At 36.5% G+C, this 17728-nt stretch overlaps 2 protein-coding genes across 2 annotated transcripts in view; both read left to right on the forward strand.

Moving 5' to 3' along the window:
• Positions 1-5938, forward strand: part of Cbr-cpna-1 — a gene marked incomplete at both ends in the record, with an annotated part of 31275 nt that extends 25337 nt beyond the window's left edge. The window contains 8 exons of the mRNA XM_002629880.1: positions 643-1003; positions 1274-1787; positions 2475-2515; positions 2835-2882; positions 3940-4539; positions 4777-4914; positions 4957-5102; positions 5851-5938. Of these exons, the coding sequence (XP_002629926.1) occupies positions 643-1003; positions 1274-1787; positions 2475-2515; positions 2835-2882; positions 3940-4539; positions 4777-4914; positions 4957-5102; positions 5851-5938 (1936 nt within the window). The remainder of the gene's footprint in view (positions 1-642; positions 1004-1273; positions 1788-2474; positions 2516-2834; positions 2883-3939; positions 4540-4776; positions 4915-4956; positions 5103-5850) is intronic.
• A 1305-nt stretch (positions 5939-7243) lies between these two features.
• On the forward strand, positions 7244-8275 carry CBG21972 (the record flags this gene model as incomplete). Its single annotated transcript, XM_002629879.1, has 2 exons — positions 7244-7306; positions 7859-8275. The coding sequence occupies 2 exons, from the start codon at positions 7244-7246 to the stop codon at positions 8273-8275; spliced, it is 480 nt and encodes a 159-aa protein (XP_002629925.1).
• Positions 8276-17728: the final 9453 nt, after the last annotated feature.

Below are 17728 nucleotides of genomic sequence, written 5' to 3' on the forward strand. Positions count from 1 at the left end.
GACATTTGTGAAAACAATCTATACTTTATTATTTCATAGTACACACACAGACAGAAAATCAACATAAAAAGCAAAGAAAATTGTTGTGAAATCAAAAAATGTCCTAATGTTGACCTACTAGGAAAATGTCATAAAAAGAAAAAATGTGATAAGCAATGCGAAAAAATGCGTGGGAATACATAGTAGAAAACTGACGGAGAAAACAAAAATAACAATTAAAAAATATGAAAAATTCCAGAAAAAAATTGAGAAAATTCTGGAAAAACTGTCTAAAAACCAACTTTCTAACTCATCTGGGAGCCGAATTACACAGAAATTTGAAGTTTTTAGGAGACGCAGGAAGTTAGAGTGTCTCGTTGTCTGCGTCTCTAGTGAAAAACGTTTTCCGAAAATTTTCCCATATTCCTATCCAAGTTTCAATGTTCTAGCTTAACTAGGAACCGAGATATGTCCTTTTAAAGTTTCCGGGTAAGAGACGCAGACAACGAGACATTCTAACTGTCTGCGTCTCTTCAAAACTTCAAGTCGTTGTATCATGGCTCCTAGATGAACTATGAACCTGGTTTTCTTTCTCAAACCACAAGCTAAAAACTGAAAATCTAACTTCAAATTCAAAAATAACTTCAAATTCAAAATTTTCAGCATCCGCGACTCCCAACTCACCGACTACGACATCAGCGACTTCCACGCCCACGACGAACCCCACTATCATACCGTTCTGACTCCTCAACAGCTCCAACAACAACAGCAAACGCGCCCCAGCGCCATCCAAGAGGAACGCCGTAGAACCACCGCCGATTCAGATGACTATGTGAAAGTGTCGGAGCCGATCTATGATTATCCGCCAAAGGCTGGAGAGCCAGTACCAGTGAAGAGGATCAGTCCAACAGAAGCTGCCCAATTACAGGAACTGTATCAGGAATATGATTTGGGATTGGACCTACCAGGAGTGGCGCCGATTGGCAAGCCACCTCAAGGACGGCCAGCGTTGGTTCATCAGCAGCAGGTTGGGCAAGGACCATTTGCCCAGGGACAGGGAATCCTAGGCCAAGGACAAGGTCCATATCCACAGGCTTCATTTGCCCAGGGACAAGGACCCCAAGGCCAAGGACAAGGACCCCTTGCCCATGGACAAGGACAGTTCATCCAAGGACAAGGACCACTTGGCCAAGGAACAGGTCCATATCCACAGGGTTCATTTGCTCAGGGACAAGGTCCCCTAGGCCAAGGACAAGGACAGTTCTACCAAGGACAAGGACCTCATTCCCCAGGACAAGGTCCTCTTGCCCAAGGGGTGGTCACCCGCCAAAACTCTGTCCCCGAATCCCCACGAACCGTTATCAATGTCCCCATCAGCCGAAAGGGTCATGAGGTCCCCATCCAGTTCTCCTACAACGTCCCCATCCAAGGATCAGGACCCCAAAACGATGACCCCAAAAACCTGGCCACCGCGGATTTGTACGTTCAAGATGCCATGGAATACATTGGACAGCAGAACCAACCGGACAAGTTTATCATGGAAGAGGAGATGTTGAGTGCGCACGAGCACCTCCAGCAGAAGAATAAGAGAAAACTGGCGCCAAAGAATCCGTCATTCGAGGCGACAAGTCGTCAAGTGAAAACGAATGATGTATTCGAAAGAGTTGAACATGATGAGCACGATGATATGACATATGCTCCGGAGATTCAAAGTGTCGAAATCCCACCGGATCAGATGAGTGAGACGAGCGAGAATATGATTGATTACTTCGATAAGGTCGCCGCGGAGAGTGAACTACAGATTCAAAGTCTGTTTTTCAAAAAATTCCCAAAGAGCCAAAACAAAAGCATTAGGTCATGGCCTAGAAAAAACCGGGTCATGACCTAGAAAAATTAGGTTATGACCTAGAAAAATTAGGTCATGGCCTAGCTCATGACCTAGAATAATTTTGGTCATGCCTAGAAAAAATTGGGTCATGACCTAGGAAAAATCAGATCATGGCCTAGAAAAAAAATAGGTCATAACCCTAGAAAAAACCTAGAAAAAATTAGGTCATGACCTAGAAAAAATTAGGTCATGTCTAGAAAAAATTGGGTCATGACCTAGAAATATTGGGTCATGACCTAGGAAAAATCAGATCATGGCCTAGAAAAAAAATAGGTCATAACCCTAGAAAAAACCTAGAAAAAATTAGGTCATAGCCTAGAAAAATTGGGACATGACCTAGAAAAATTTGGGTCATGACCTAGAAAAATTAGGTCATGACCTAGAAAAATTGTGTCATGACGTGGAAAAATTAGGTCATGACCTAGTAAAATTGGGTCATGACCCAAAAAAATTAGGTCAATGACCTGGAAAAATAAGGATTTTTTGGAGTTCTGACTTTTCTGAATTCCAGTATCTAAAAATCTAAGAATCCTAAACATTCAAAACATCTTAGAATTCCGAATTTTCATAATTTGCAAGTTTCAGATAATTTTTTCTCAAATTTCAGATCTCCAGCAACAACAACAAAACACTCTCAAAAAGCAATCACAACAGGTAAAATTTTCAGATTTTTCCAGATTTTTCCCTTGCATCCCAAACATTTTTTTGTTTCATTTTTTTTCAGTTAAATTTTCCAAATTTCAGACTTTTTGTTATCTCTGTTCACTCCTCTTTTCCTCTATCCTTGTGTTCTAAATTAATTTTTTTACAATTTTCAGAATTTTCAGAGAATTAAAAACAGCATGTGTCATCTTATCTTAATTTTTCAATGTTTAAAAAATTCGAATTTCTAGAATTATGCAATTAATTTTTGAATTCCATTCTAATCAATTTGTGTCAATTTTTATAGATAGAAGAGGAAGAAGATAAACCGATTCTAATTCCCGACTCGTCGCTGTTGAAGCCCGTCGGACGGGTAAGCCCATTTCTATTTTGTCTTACTGTAGCTCTTCTTTGCGCATGTACTGTACCTCGGTGTAGATCAAAAAAACCACGTGTATTGTCCCTAGTCATAGTCCAACTTTCCCCCCCTCCCCCCCCCCCCCCATTCTTCTTCACTTCTATCCAGGGCTCAAATTTGGAATTTCTTTTTGAATCAAAAAAGTGAAATACAGAAATTGAAAATGTTCTCTTTTGAGCTACATAGATGCCAAGAAAGCTAAGCTAGTAAAGTGAAATTTTGTAAGGCAGCATGAAAAATCTAAAAATTTCCTTTAAAACTATTTAACCTTCTTTTTATTTGGACAACGTTGAAGCCAGTTATGCGCCTTTAAAGTTGACAGAGAGACGCAGACAATAAGAGCACTCTCGCTTCTCTGCGTCTATCTAAAAACTTTGAAACGCTGTATCTCGGCTCCAGGCTGGCCTTCTATTTCAAGTATTATTGAAGGAAATTCAAAAAATATTAAAAATCTACAGAAAAAAAAATGATTTCAAAAATTTTTGGAGTTCTATAAAGTAGATTTTTAACATTCTCGAATCAATTTCCCCAGCCCGACTTTTCAGAGTTTTTTTCAAAAAAAAAAGTTGAACTGTTTAATTAGTATCACAGTTCGCTAAAAATCATGAAAATCGGTTTTCTTCGAGATACAGCGATTAGAAGTTTTGAAAGAGACGCAGAGAAACGAGAGGACTCTCGTTGTCTGCGCCTCTCCATCATTTTTAAAGAAGCATAATTAGCTCAAAAATTGACCAAAAGAATGAAAATTACACAGTTTTGAAGGAAGTTTTTAGCTGCAATAACTACGCAGTTCGATTTCGCTGGCTTTGCCTTCTTGACTTTTGGTTCAAAACTTTTCAGCTCTTTTATATCAGCGCGTTTGACTTGGTTTGTAGTCTGGAGCTCATAATTCGCAAATGAGTTCTTCTTGTGGATCTTCTCAACTTCTCAACTCCACTTTTTGATTCGATTGGAAATTCCAATTTTGAACCCAAAACTCTTCCTTCCCTCCTAACCCATACCACAATTCCAGGCTCCACAAATCCTCCCAGCATTTGGCAACCGCGCTCCATCGAACTCCTCTCTTGGCTCTGATCGTCGGTCGGGTTCAGGAGTGAGCAGCAGCGATGTCTATCCATACCGCCACCTTCGGAAGCAATCATCATTGTTGTCCGTATTGGGAGTGACCTCAATGCAAGAGATGCTTCTGACCATCACCAGTTTGGATTCTTTGTCCGAGGCGATGAGAAAAGCTGGATTGGAAACTACAAACCTGATCTTTGGAATCGATTACACCGCAAGTAACAAATATCAAGGAGAGGAGTCATTCGGTGGCCGCAGTCTTCATACAATTCATCCCCATGTTAAAAACCCTTATCAGCAAGTTATCACTATCCTCGGCAGAACATTGGCACCGTTTGCTGGACAGGGAAAACTGGGAGTTTATGGATTCGGAGACGCGAAGACTGGCGATTGGAGTGTGTTTAATTTGAAGGGCGAGGGTGACTGCAGAAGTTTGGATGAGGTTCTGAATATTTATAATACCGTAACCCCAAGTGTCGCGCTCTCCGGACCCACCAACTTTGCGCCGTTGATCTATCAAGCGATGGAGATTTGTCAGAAGTCGAGAGATGTGAGTTTAATCCTCATTTTATTCCAAGAGCCAACTTTCTAGCTCACATTGAAGCCGAGAGACAACCATTCGAAGTTTAGAAGAAACGCAGACAGTTAGAGTGTCTCGTCGTCTGCGTCTCTCCAAAGCTCCAAATGAATGTATCTCGGGTCACAGACGGCCTGGAAGTATGGTTTTTAGACAGAATTGGTGGAAAAGACTTCTAAAATTTGAATAATATTGAATTTTCGTTTCCAGTACCACATTCTCGTAATCATTGCCGACGGACAAGTAACAAACGAGCGAGCCACACGACGAGCGATCGTTCAAGCCTGCCAACATCCATTATCCATTATTGTCGTTGGAGTTGGAGATGGACCATGGGATATGATGAGGGTAATAAAGTAGGGTTACTGTATTTCTAGAAGATGCTTTTAGATATTCGACGAGTCGCTTCCAAAACGGCCATGGGACAACTTCCATTTCGTTGAGTTCCATGACATTATCAAAAAGTCCACTTCGTTGGAGGATGGTGATGTGAAGGTTGCTGTACAGTCGTTGTTGGAGATTCCCGATCAGTATAGGTATGTCTAAGAACAGTTTCAGAGCTCTACGATCAGGGAGCGCCAAAATACAAGTTTTTGAAATTTTGTGAGGTGGTAGCTGGCGCGTCACGATTGTTCAAAGCGTCATATCTTGGCTACCAAAAGAGCTAAAGCCTTGAAATTCCGTAATGTTAATATTCAAATGTATTGGTTGTATCATCCCAAAGTTCAACAGTCTGGGACTTATGTAAGCTTAGATACGGGTTCTTAGAAAAAGGATATTGACGCTTCCACACCAGTGAGTAGCTTAGTTTCAAACCTTGTATCTCAGCTTTTAGTACAGCTAGAAAGCTGAAAATTTGTGTAGCAGTTTTAAAGGTGCGATACTTTAGTCTCCCAAGATTTCAAAACTTTAGGCGCGAAGAAAGCGGAGATGTAAGTCCTTGAAGTGTTCTATGTGCGTTGCGGTCGCGTCGCGGTTCGCCCTATATTTCCAAGAGTCATATCTCGATTACAACTTGAGCTAGAACGTTGAAACTTTGTGGGATTAAATTTCAAAATTATGACTTTCATATAACTAAATTTCAAATATCTAGGGATAATAGAAGCGGAAGTGTGGGTGCCCAAAGTTTGCGTAGCATAATACAAAATTTGAAGGTTCACATCTCATAACTCCTAAATCCTAAAACCTTAAAATTTTAGAGCTACACAATGATAGTTCAATTTCGCAAAATCGCAAAACACTGGTAATATTTAAAACTCTAATTCAAAGTCTCAAAAATTTCAGATGCATTTGCGAACTTGGTCTTCTCGACCGGTCCATCCCTCCGCGTGGCAGCGAGATTCGACGCGAAATGATGCACAATCCGTTGTAAAAATTACCTAGAATTCTCAAATTCTAGGTTATTCATCTCAATTTCTCTCCCCTTATTCCTTGCCCCTCTAAAAATGTTTTTGATATTTCGTCGAACGAAATAAGTAAACTCTACTAGTCCCCTATAAAAACCGATCCGGTCAGTCTTTTTTTTCAGTGCCTTTTTGATGTTTCTAAAAAATTGATTATCGTTAAAACAAAATAAATGATTAGAAAGTCTTTTAACGACCTTACCTTGGCTTCACCACAACAAATCATAAAGCCCGTGTAGGGTTAAAAAGAGCACGAAGGGCCGCTAGATGTATACACCTTGGCCGCCACCTCTCGCCGTTGCGTCCATGGTGTAGTGGTTAACGCGCTATGCTTTTGCCCACACGATGTTGGTTCGAGTCCGACTGGTGGTAAGTTCTTTTTTTTTGGTTTTTTATACCGTGAGTCGACACTAGTAGGGGTGCGAGCCGTCTGGTTGTATAAGGACAGTTGACATTTGTCCTTCCCAGAAGGGCAAATGACATAGTTTCCCATGATGTTGGCTCTTATTGACCGGTGGGGTCGGTCGGTCTACGCACACACATACCAACTTGCATAACATACCCTCACAGTCGTTACTTTATACATGTACCTACATTTTTTGTTTTAGTTACTATTTCTCTATTGCTTTGTATATTGTTTTTTACATTTCTTTTTTGCGATTTCAATAATCCTGATTTTTTGAAGTTGCTATTTTTAGCAAATTTTTTCTCGGTCTCTATAAGAGATATGGAAATTTTGTCAACTGAAAAGACTTTATGAATAATATGATAAACATTTTGTCAGTTGACGAATTTCTTGTAATTTTCACAGGAACTGAGATAAATTAGATTTTTAGTGTGATTGAAGCGCACTTGCACTACATGCGCCTACTTTTAAGGTCCAGTTTTCCTCGGTTTCTATAAAAGGTATCGAAAATTAGCTAACTAATGAAATATTGGTGACAACATGACCAATATTTTATCAGTTGGCAGATTTTTGATATCTTTTATCTGAGCTGAGATAAATTGGGTCGAAAACAAGGTATCAATATAGCGCACTTTCATTCCCTGTGCCTAATTTTTGGGGCTTATTATCTCGGTTCCTATTAAAGATATTGAAAATTTGTTAATTGATAAAATGTTCATCAAATTATCACAAACATTTTATCAGTTGACAAATTTTTGATACCTTTTAATGAGCTGAGATAATTGAGCTCAAAACGTCAGCTTTGATTTTCTCCAAAATTAATTTTCTATAATTTCTAAATTTTGAATATTTTCAGATTTTTGGAAAGATGGCGCCGTCTCAAAAAGTTGTCATCAGAACAATGATCAACCGAGTCAAAGATGGAGAGGATGTGAGTTTTTTGGTTTTAAAAATTTAAAAATTTGAAAAATTGAGGTTTTCAGATTTTTAACTCCAATTACCTCTAATAGAACGACACCCGGATCGTCCACTTTGAGCCTATATATCTCATTTTCTGTGAAAGATATCAAAAAGTGGCTAACTAGTAAAATGTTGCTGATATCCTGATAAACATTTTACTAGTTAACTACTTTTTGATATCTTTCAAAAGAAATGAGATATATAGGCTTAAAGTGGACGATCGGGTGTCGTTCTATTAGAGGTTTTACGGTATCTGAACTTCAAATTATTAGTCTGAAATTCTAGATTTCCGAATTTCTGCTCTTTTGACGTTCCCAATTTCCAAATTTTTGAATTTCAGAATTTTTGAATTTCAGATCATTTGAATTTCAGAATTTCGGTATTTCTGCATTTTAGATTTTGGGAGTTTCAGGTTTTCTGAATTCTTCTGAATCTCTGAATTTCTAAGTTTTTGAAATTCTGAAATTTTCGAATTCCAAATTTCAAGATTCTTAAACTTTCCTGAAATTTCCAATTTTTTCAGATTCCCAAATCCCTTCAATACCTTGCCACCCACACGATTCCAATCGATATTTCCACTCAAATGGACCTTGAAAAAACGTTGGCTCCTCTCTCCGGCTCACCACATCTCACCGGATATATTCATGAAATTCTGAAGAAATTGGATGGTCAAAAATCGAAAAACCAAAAGATCGAAGATCAAAAATCCGTTTTCAAAAAACGAAATTCCATTAAGAAAGTCTCGAAAATTGTATTCGGAAGCAAACGTCGATCGAGTGGTGTCACCAAGAAGATTCTAGAGAATTCTGAAAATAATTCTGAAAACGTCGTCTCTCAAAACTCAGAAAACGCCAAAGAGAATTCGAGAATGTTCCAGAAGAAGGAGCTGAAAGTCAAGAAATCAAAGATGTGGAAGAAAATTCAAAAAACTCAAAATTGAGGATCTACAAATTATAATAGAATGGTTTTTAATTATTTAATAACTCTTGTTCAAATTCATTTTTTTTCTGTTTGTCTGTGTGTCCAGATGTCTGTTTTTTTTTAAGTTTGTTGAGTTTCTGATTTTCAGAAAATTTGAAACATCTGTCATTTTTAGGATTTCTGGAATTTCCTGGATTTTTGAAGTTTTCAAATTCCTTATTTTCCAGATTATTGAAAAATCGAAATTTCCGAATTTTCGAATTTGCAAAGAAAATTCCCAAAAATTCTAAAAGTCTTGAGTCTCTCTGCTTGTCTGTGTATCCAGATGTCCGCATGGTCCCCAATTTTTTTCCCAAAGTTTCTATATTTTTTTTCTGAATGAAGTTCCCATTCTAATCCCAAGCCGAAACGATTAGACACACATTTTGCAACGGCAAAATCTGGAAAAAATTTTGGTCTCCAAGAATTTCGCTAATCCAATATAATCTTATCAGTTATCAATGAGTATTTATTTTTGGATTATTTCAGATTCTTTAACACAAATTAATGAAAGATTAGTAATCTGTTAGAAATGAGTAGGAGAGGGATATTGTTATCTTATCAGAAGAGATTGATTCTTTTATGACTTGGTGATAATTGGATAATTTATTGGAGATTATCAGTGCTGATAACAGATACGACACGCATATGATCGTGACGAAAATAGAAATGAAAAACTATGAAAATTTCTGATAAAACATAGCAAATTGAAGAAATTGAAAATTTAGATATTCTGAATTTTTCAGAAAACTTGGGTTTGTGTAATTTCACAAGTTTCAGAATTTTTAAAAAATAGAAAGTTATCAGAATTCCAAAAAAGTCAAATAATTGCAAAAAATACAAACGATTTGAAGACATTAAGCCGTAAAACCTGTATTAGAAGGGCCGGCGCTTCTATTACAGGGGCCCTTCAATTACAGGAGCCCTTCAATTAGAGGGGCCCATCTATTTTTCCGGCCGGTTTTCTCCAAAATTTTGCATCGAAAAATTCGACGAAGTTTCGTTCAAAATTCATGAAAATCTGAAATATAGAGTTTCGACAAATTTCTATTGAATTGTGGAGTTACCGGAATATTTTCCAATGAAAAAGTACGGAAATTTTCAGATTTTAATACACATTTTGAAGGGGCCCTTCTATTACGGGGGCCCGTCTATTACAGGGGGCTCTTCTATTACAGGAGGCCTTCCTATTTTTCCATACCCCTCTCGGAGGGCCCTTCTATTACGGGGTGCCCTTCAATTACAGAGGGCCCTTCTAATACAGGTTTTACAGTTACATATTTATAACTTTAATGAAATTTAGAATACCGTAAAACCTGTATTAGAAGGGCCGGCCCTTCTATTTTTCCAATGTGCTTCCGGAGGGCCCTTTCTATTTTTACGGCCAGTTTTTTCCAAAATTTTGCATCACATTTTGAAGGGGGCTCTTCTATTTTTCCAAGCCCCTCTCGGAGGGCCCTTCTAATACAGGTTTTAAGGTAAAATTTTCAGAACTTTAATGAAATTTAGAATATTCGAATTTTCAAAGTTTTATGAAATTGAAAATTTTCGAAACTGATACAAAATCAGTATTTTCAGCACGAAAATAAAAGGAAATTTCAAGAATCCCAATCTCAAATATTCGAAAAATTTAAAAAAAAAAGAGATTTTTGCAATTTTCGGACAAAAAAACTGGGTTCGGAAGTCACCTCAAATTATCCTCAAAATTTTTTATTCTTGATTTTTATTTAATCTTTTTTTTTCATAATTTTTTTTTGCAGTCTGATTTTCATAGCTTCTCAAAAAATATCGTTTTGTTCGATTCTAATTTTCCCTTCTTCAATCGTTTGGAACATTTTGTCTCCGATTTCAAAAACCTTACGACCCAGTTTTTATATAGGTGTGTATCTGACGGTTGGTTCAACACACAGAATGTCCTTGGAATAGAAGGATAATGCTTTTTGGAAAAAAACGAACGGAAAAAAGAGAAGGTGTTGGTTTTGTGGTGGTGGATTTTCGGATGAAAAAAGGTCGTGGAATAGGCGATGTGTTTGGTAATTTTAGAGTTGTAGAGAATGTTCTAGATTTAGGGGTTTCTGGATTTCCAGATACTGTAAAACCTGTATTAGAAGGGCCCATTTTTAAAGGACCCATCGGAAGTACCGTCGGGCGTTCTAGATTTAGGGTTTTCTGGATTTCTACATGTTTCTGGACTTCCAGTGTTTTTTGGTTTCTGAATTTTGGAGTTGCCAAATTTTCAGATACTGGAAAACCTGTATTAGAAGGGCCCCTTGAAAAAAACCGTCCTCGGGAGATACCATGGGACAATAGAAAGGCTCGGCCTTTTCATACAGGTTGTACGATATTCCAAAATTTCAAAATTCCAAGTTTACGAAATTCCCGATTTCCTTTTTTAAAATTTTCTGAATTCCAGAGAAATTCCAGATTTTCAAAAACCGTATTAGAAGGGCACCTCTTACAGAAGGGCCCTTGAAAAAAGCGTCCTCTAGAGACACCATGGAACAATAGAAAGGCCGGCCCTTCTATTCCAGGTATTACGGTATTCCGAATTTCCAAAAATTACCGATTTTGAGATTTTCGGAATTTTCAAATCTTTCGAAATTGATTTTTTAAGATATCTCTAGCAATATTCTAATTTTCAAATTTTTTTGATTTCCGACTTCTCGAACTTTCCAAAATCTCTAAAAAATGAATCAGACGATTTTCCTGAATTCAGTAGGTTAATGGCAACATTAGTACCCCCATGGAACATTAACTTTTTTAGTGTTCTCTTTTTTATCGAATCAAAAAATTTCGATCTACCGCAAAGGAACAAAAAAAGAAGAAGAGAAGAGATAGAAATCGCTCTTTCTGTGAGTCATAAGAGGGGAACACATTCTAGATTGTGGATAATTTTCACACTTGTTATCCAGAATTTCAATTTTTCTTCCAATCAAAAATTAGAAATCAATCTCTCAATTTGCAAGCCAATTATCTCGGTTTCTGTAAGAGATATCAAAAAGTGGTCAACTAATAAAATGTGTAAAATTTCAAAATATACATTTTGTTAATTGACTACGTTTTGATATTTCTTACGACATCCGAGATAATTAGCGCGATAAGATACCGTAAACACTCTAAAAAAAGGCTTTTCTATATTTGAATTTTGAGCTCAATTATCTCAATTTCTACAAGAGATATCAAAAAGTTGTCAACTGATAAAATGTTAGAAATATTATGATAAACAATTCATTAATTGACAACTTTTTGATATCTTTCACAGGCATCGAGATAATCAGCCTCAAAGTTTGACGTTTGGGTCAGTTTCTATTAGAGGGAGTACGGTAATTAGGGTTTCAGCAAATGATACCTATATCAGCATGTTCAAATGTCCACACAACCGCTATCATCTGATTTGTCTATATCCCTTCTTAGATCTGTGCATCCAGATGTCCACTACTATCCCATCTAATTGTCACCCGTTTTTCATCCATTTTCCCATCCTCTCCCTGCCGAAAACAACAGCGACCTTCTTCCTACGCGGTCGCTCAACCGTTTACGAGTCTTCTGTGCCTTCATTCAACGTCTTCTGGCGTCTACGGTCGACTGGTAAGAACAGAGACCTTGACTGACCGCCCAAGGTAGATCGTATCTATTGAGAGATGGAGAGACGCAGACATTTTGGCTTCTCAATGACATATCATCATGGGCGGTGGCGTCCCCAATTTGAATATATACCACCGTCTCTCTCTCTCTCTTTCCTCGATTTCCAAATTTCCATTTTGTTCACTTTATAATTGCTTTAGACTATTCTCTAGACCCAAGTTTCGTCGTAGTACTTGCCTCTACTTATCACTCCTTCAAATTGGTGATCAGTAGATTTTCCAGCTTTTTTGGACCTAAAAAAATAGGATTTCTCCGATTTCTCACACACGAAAAATCTGCATTCTAGATTTTCTAAGAGCCGAGATACCGCGCTTTGAAGTTTAGAAGAGACGCAGACAACGAGACACTCTAAGCGTCTGCGTCTCTTCTAACTTTAAAGAGGCGTACATCGGCTTATGAATGAGCTAGGAATCGAAACTTGTTTGAAAACATAGAAGAGCAAAAAGCCTACATCTCTAATCAAAAACCAATCTCTCAGGTGCTCTGGAAGCCTAGATACGATCATTCAAAACTTTGAAGAGACGCAGACAGTTAGAGTCCCTCGTTGTCTGCTTCCCTTCTAAACTTCAAATGACTGTATCTCGGCTTCTAGATGAGCTTGAGAATTGGAGTTTGGACAGAAATGTGTGGAATTTTGAGCAGAATTCAAAAATTATATTTTGAATCATTTCGTGATTTGTTAATTTTCCAGGGGTTTTTGGAAACCGCATAACTAGGCTTAAAAGTTCAAGATTTTCCGATTTCTCAATCAAAAGAATGAGCATTCTAACATTACTAGAAGCTGAGATACAGCGATTTAGAGTTGAAGAGACGCAGACAACGAGGCACTCTAAGCGTCTGCGTCTTTTCTCATCTTCAAACGACAGTAATTTGGCTTCTAGATGAGCTAGAAAATTGAAATTTGGATTGAAACATAGAAAATCAAAATTTCTACATTTCTGAGCAAAACCCAATCTCTCAGGTTCTCTGGAAGGCGAGATACACCACTTTGAAATTTAGGAGAGACACAGACAGTTAGAGTGTCTCGTCGTCTGCGTCTCTTCCAAACTTCAAATGACTGTATCTCGGCTTCTAGATGAGCTAGAGAACAGGAGTTTGGACAGAAGGTGTGAAATTTGAAGCAGATTTTCATAAATTTATCTCTAAAATCTGAAAATTCACTATATTTTCCGAATTTTCTATTTTCTATTACCTCCCAAATTCTATTTACCCCCACCACCATCATCAGGTTTAATTTCTCACTTCTTTTTTCTTCTTTGTCTCAGTTTTGCTATTTCCAACAGAATGTCCCATAAATCACCTAGTCACCTCTCTATCTCCAACTAGGCGTCCTTGTCCCTAAAGTCAACCTGTACCTACTGTTTTATTATTTCATCCAAAACCAAACAAAAACCCTTTTTTAGTTGGATCTAACCCCTGAAAAATTTAAAATTGAGATATTTTGAGAAAACTTGGATTTTTGAAGAATTTCAAAAATCCCAGATTTTACGAAATGTTCGAAATTGAAATTTTGTTCAAGAAAATCCTGAAATTCTAATTTTGAAGATTTCATTTTCAGTTTCAGACTCTTAAATTTAATTGACTTTTTAGAATTTTCAAAAAATCGGAAACTTCCAAAAATTGAAAAAAAATAGGTCAAATGTTCAATATCTGCTTAATCTTTGAAATTCGAATGAAATTAAATTAGGTGTGAAATTTTAGAAATTATGTTTCTAAATGACTGATTTTTGAGAAACAAGAAATTCAATTTTCGAAATCTTAATTTGAAATCTTTTTGAGATTTTTTGAAATTTCATAATTTCCATGATTTGATTTTGAAATTTCAGTCTTCTGAATTTTGGAATTTCGGATAATTCTTCATTTTTGAATGTCTAAAATTCTGAGTTTCTGAAAACTGAACACATTTTTATTCCTAATTGCTCATCAATGCTCATCAAAGTCAAATTTTGGAAAATAGTATTCATAGTTGCTTTACCTGAACTTTTGGAATGTAAACTTTTAAAATTAAACTTGAAACTGTAAATTTCTTTCAAATCCCTCTAAAAATCACTTTTCTAGGCCTCATAGGAGCTGAGATACAGTGATTTGAAGTTTTTGAGAGACGCAGACAGTTAGAGTGTCTCGCCGTCTGCGTTTTTAGCCAAACCTAGCTGGTAGCCTCTCCCAAAACCTTTTCTTCCTAATTGCTCATCATCAATTTCCCTCTCCCTCTCCTTTTCAATTCAAATCGAATGAGTCAACCCGTTTTTCTTTCCGGGCGACAGGTATGAAGACAGATGGATCCTCTATTCTCTCTGTCTCCCGGATGAAATGGAAATGACCCATCTCTCCATTTCATTTGAAACGAAAAGAGACACACTTTCATTTTTAACATTCGAACGTCTTCTGGAGACGTCTTCTGAAGAGACGATGAACATCGGAGATTGAAAAAGAAGATTTCCGGATGAAGATAATTTTAAAATAATTTTCAAATTCAAAATTTATCCCAGAATAATTTTTAATTTTTTCTCTAACTGTCTGCATCCTCTTCAAAGTTTTGAATGATCGTATATCGGGTTCCAGAGCACCTAAAAGATTGGCTTTTGTTTGGAAATTGAGAATTTTTGATTTTCTATTTTTTCAAACAAGTTTCATTTCTCTAGCTTGTCTAGAAGCCGAGATACATCCGTTTGAAAATTAAAGCGCTGGAGTCGCAGGCGACGAGACGGTCTAACTCCCTGCGTCTCTCAAAAACTTTTAATCGCCCTATCTCGGTTCTTAGAGTAGCTAGAGACTTCATTCTTTCGAGCTCCAATTTCAAAAATGTCATATTTTCCAGAATTTGACATCTAAAAGCCGATCTCTGTCTGTCTATCTGTTTGTCCAGATGTCCTTGTTCCCTTTCCAAACGCATCCTAAAAGTCTGTTTCTAAACGAACAAATGTTCTATTTTCCTCTAAATCTTCCTAAACTCTGCTAATTCAGAACATTCAAATTTCCTGACCCAGTTTTCAGAGCCAATTAAATTCGCTTTTCCACCATTTTCTAAACCTCTTCTCCCCTCCATCCATTTTTGATACATTTGTGACCTTTTGAACGTGTCTCCTTATAAAGAGACTTCCCCTTTTTGACCCATTCCGATTACCTCTAATTTCCCCCCGTTCGATTTTCTATTGTCTGCGTCTCTCTTCTCTCTCTCTCCTCCTGTTGTCCATGGTCACGAAGGTCCTTCCCTGACACGGACTAACACACTAAAAGGAACATACGCAGCCTTTTCATCCCTCTTTTTATCCGATTCTGGAGACACCACCCCCCCCCCCGACTGACCCCCTCTCTACTATGCATTAATTATGAATAGTGAGTGGTCCCGTTTTGGATAACGCTTGGACCATTTTTACCGCGTAGCTCGGTATTATTGATGGTTTTGAAGGGTTTTTGACACCTTTTAAACGTATTTTCCTTCAAAACTCTAATTTTTTTTTCAAATATTCAAACCCGTTTTTAGGCCCCTAAAGACAACTGTAAAACTTATTTTCATATTTTTGAGTAATTTTAATGGTTTTCACATTTGACATGATTCTAGAGCTCAATCTACCCGGCACCCATACGTTTGATACTTGTGGACCGTCTGTTGGCTATTTATACGTTTTTAGACACTTTTAACCACTATTTAGACAATTTTAAAATCATTTCAATCGTTTTTGACACTTTCACCCTTTTCTAGACCAATTTAGCTTTTTTTTGGTAATTTTCACAATCCAAACAGTCCAAAAGTGTTCGAAAACCTTTCAACTTTATTTTAAATTTTTCAAGTCCTTCAAACCGTTATAACAACTTTTTAGAGCCAAGTTTTTCGGATTTCTAGGTCATGACCGAGTTCTTTGGATTTCTAGGCCATGACCGAATTTTTCGGGTTTCTGGGCCATATTGCGTTTTTAGGTTTTCTAGGTCATGACCGAGTTTAACCAAATTTGACCTGTTTCTCAAAATTCCGATTTGTCTAAATTCTATAATAGTTTTTCTAGTTTTTCAACTTCCATTTCTTTTTCAACTGTGATTTATTTTTTAAAAATCTAATTTTGAAAAAATTAAAATTGTTCTCTAAAAACTGAAATTGTTATTGACCGATGTCTAATTCACACTTTCACACTAATTACTCTTTTCTTTATTGTTTTCCGGAAGTGACCTTTTCCTGAGTCCCCCTTTAGAGTTAGGTGTTTTTCTGATCATAACTCAACTTTAACCCTAATTATCTCGGTCCCTAGGAGAGATATCAAATAGCGACCGACTGATAAAATATGTCAAATTTTATGATAATCATTTTGTTAGTCAACGTCTTTTTGATATCTGTTACAGTAAATCAAATAATCAGATCTAAAGTGTGATCGTCCCATAACCGCCTTACTTTTTCAGTATCTCAACTTTGACCCTAATTATCGCAATTCCTGTGCAAGATATCAAAATGCGGTCAACTAATAAAGTGTGTAAAGTTTTATGTCAATTGTTTTATTCGTTAACACTTTTTTGATATAAGTTCCAGGAAGACTAATAATTAGGGAAAATTGCCTTATCCCATAACTACCTGCTTTTTTAGTATTATCATAACTTCGACCTTAATTATCTCAATTCCTGTAAATGGTATTGAATAGTTGCGAATTAGCAAAATGTGTAAAATTATAATAATCAAAGTATAATAATCATTTTATAAGTTAACATCTTTTTGATATCTTTCACAGCAACTGAGATAATCAGAGTTGAACTTTATCCATCCGTAATTTTGGGCATCTTTTCCGAATCTAACTTTTTTCTACTTTTTTCTTTTCCAATTCCAAAAAGGATTTGCTTTCTGAATCGCTTCATTTCCGAACACACAGATGTACAGGGCAATAAAATGCATTCGGCCGGTAAGTACAGAGAGATACACTATCCTCACCAGGTGGTCACTTCTTTCCCCTTTTGTCTCCTTATTCAGAATTTCTAGAAGCTTCTTCTTCTTCTTCTTTGTATACTACTTTTCTCTCCACCTATTCCCAATTCCTATTATCGTATTAGTCTATGTGTCTAATATTATGCGTTTGTTTTATAATTCTGAATCCGGTTATCTCCCCGGAAAAAAACGTATGCTTTTTGAATGGGTATTGACCAAATCGTCCTGTTTTTTTTTAGTTTTCTAGAAGGGTCTGGAAGATTCCAGACGGTTCTAAAAAGCTCTTGAAAGTTGTAAAAGCTCTAGAAAATTTTAAAAGTTTCCAAAAAATTCAAAAAAACAGCTTACAGACGCATTAGTAAGATTCTAGGTTTTTTTTGAATTTTTTGAAACTATCAAATTTGAATTTTTTTTTATTTTTTGACAATCTGGAACTTTTCTTGATAATACTGTCTAGCAAAGCTACTTTTTTCTATATACTTTTACTATTATAGATTTACTAGATTTTCCGATGTTTCCCTCTTTTTTTGGGATGTATTGTATCTTTCCCATCTTCTTTTTCCTTTCAAAACTTTCTAGGTCATAAATGGATTAGTCACTTTTTTGGGGAAACTGTACTAGTCAAGTTTTTTACGGAAATTTTATTTTGGAACTTTTCCGTCATGAATAAACTCCTAAAACTTTCAATTTCTGAAGTTCTGAAATTCTGAAATTCTGAAATTCTGAATTTGTGAATTTCTGAATTTCTGAATTTCTGAATTTCTGAATTTCTGAATTTCTGAATTTCTGAATTTCTGAATTTCTGAATTTCTGAATTTCTGAATTTCTGAATTTCTGAATTTCTGAATTTCTGAATTTCTGAATTTCTGAATTTCTGAATTT

Source organism: Caenorhabditis briggsae (assembly GCF_000004555.2).
Source record: "Caenorhabditis briggsae complete genome, chrII, whole genome shotgun sequence".
Taxonomy (NCBI): Eukaryota; Metazoa; Nematoda; class Chromadorea; order Rhabditida; family Rhabditidae; genus Caenorhabditis; species Caenorhabditis briggsae.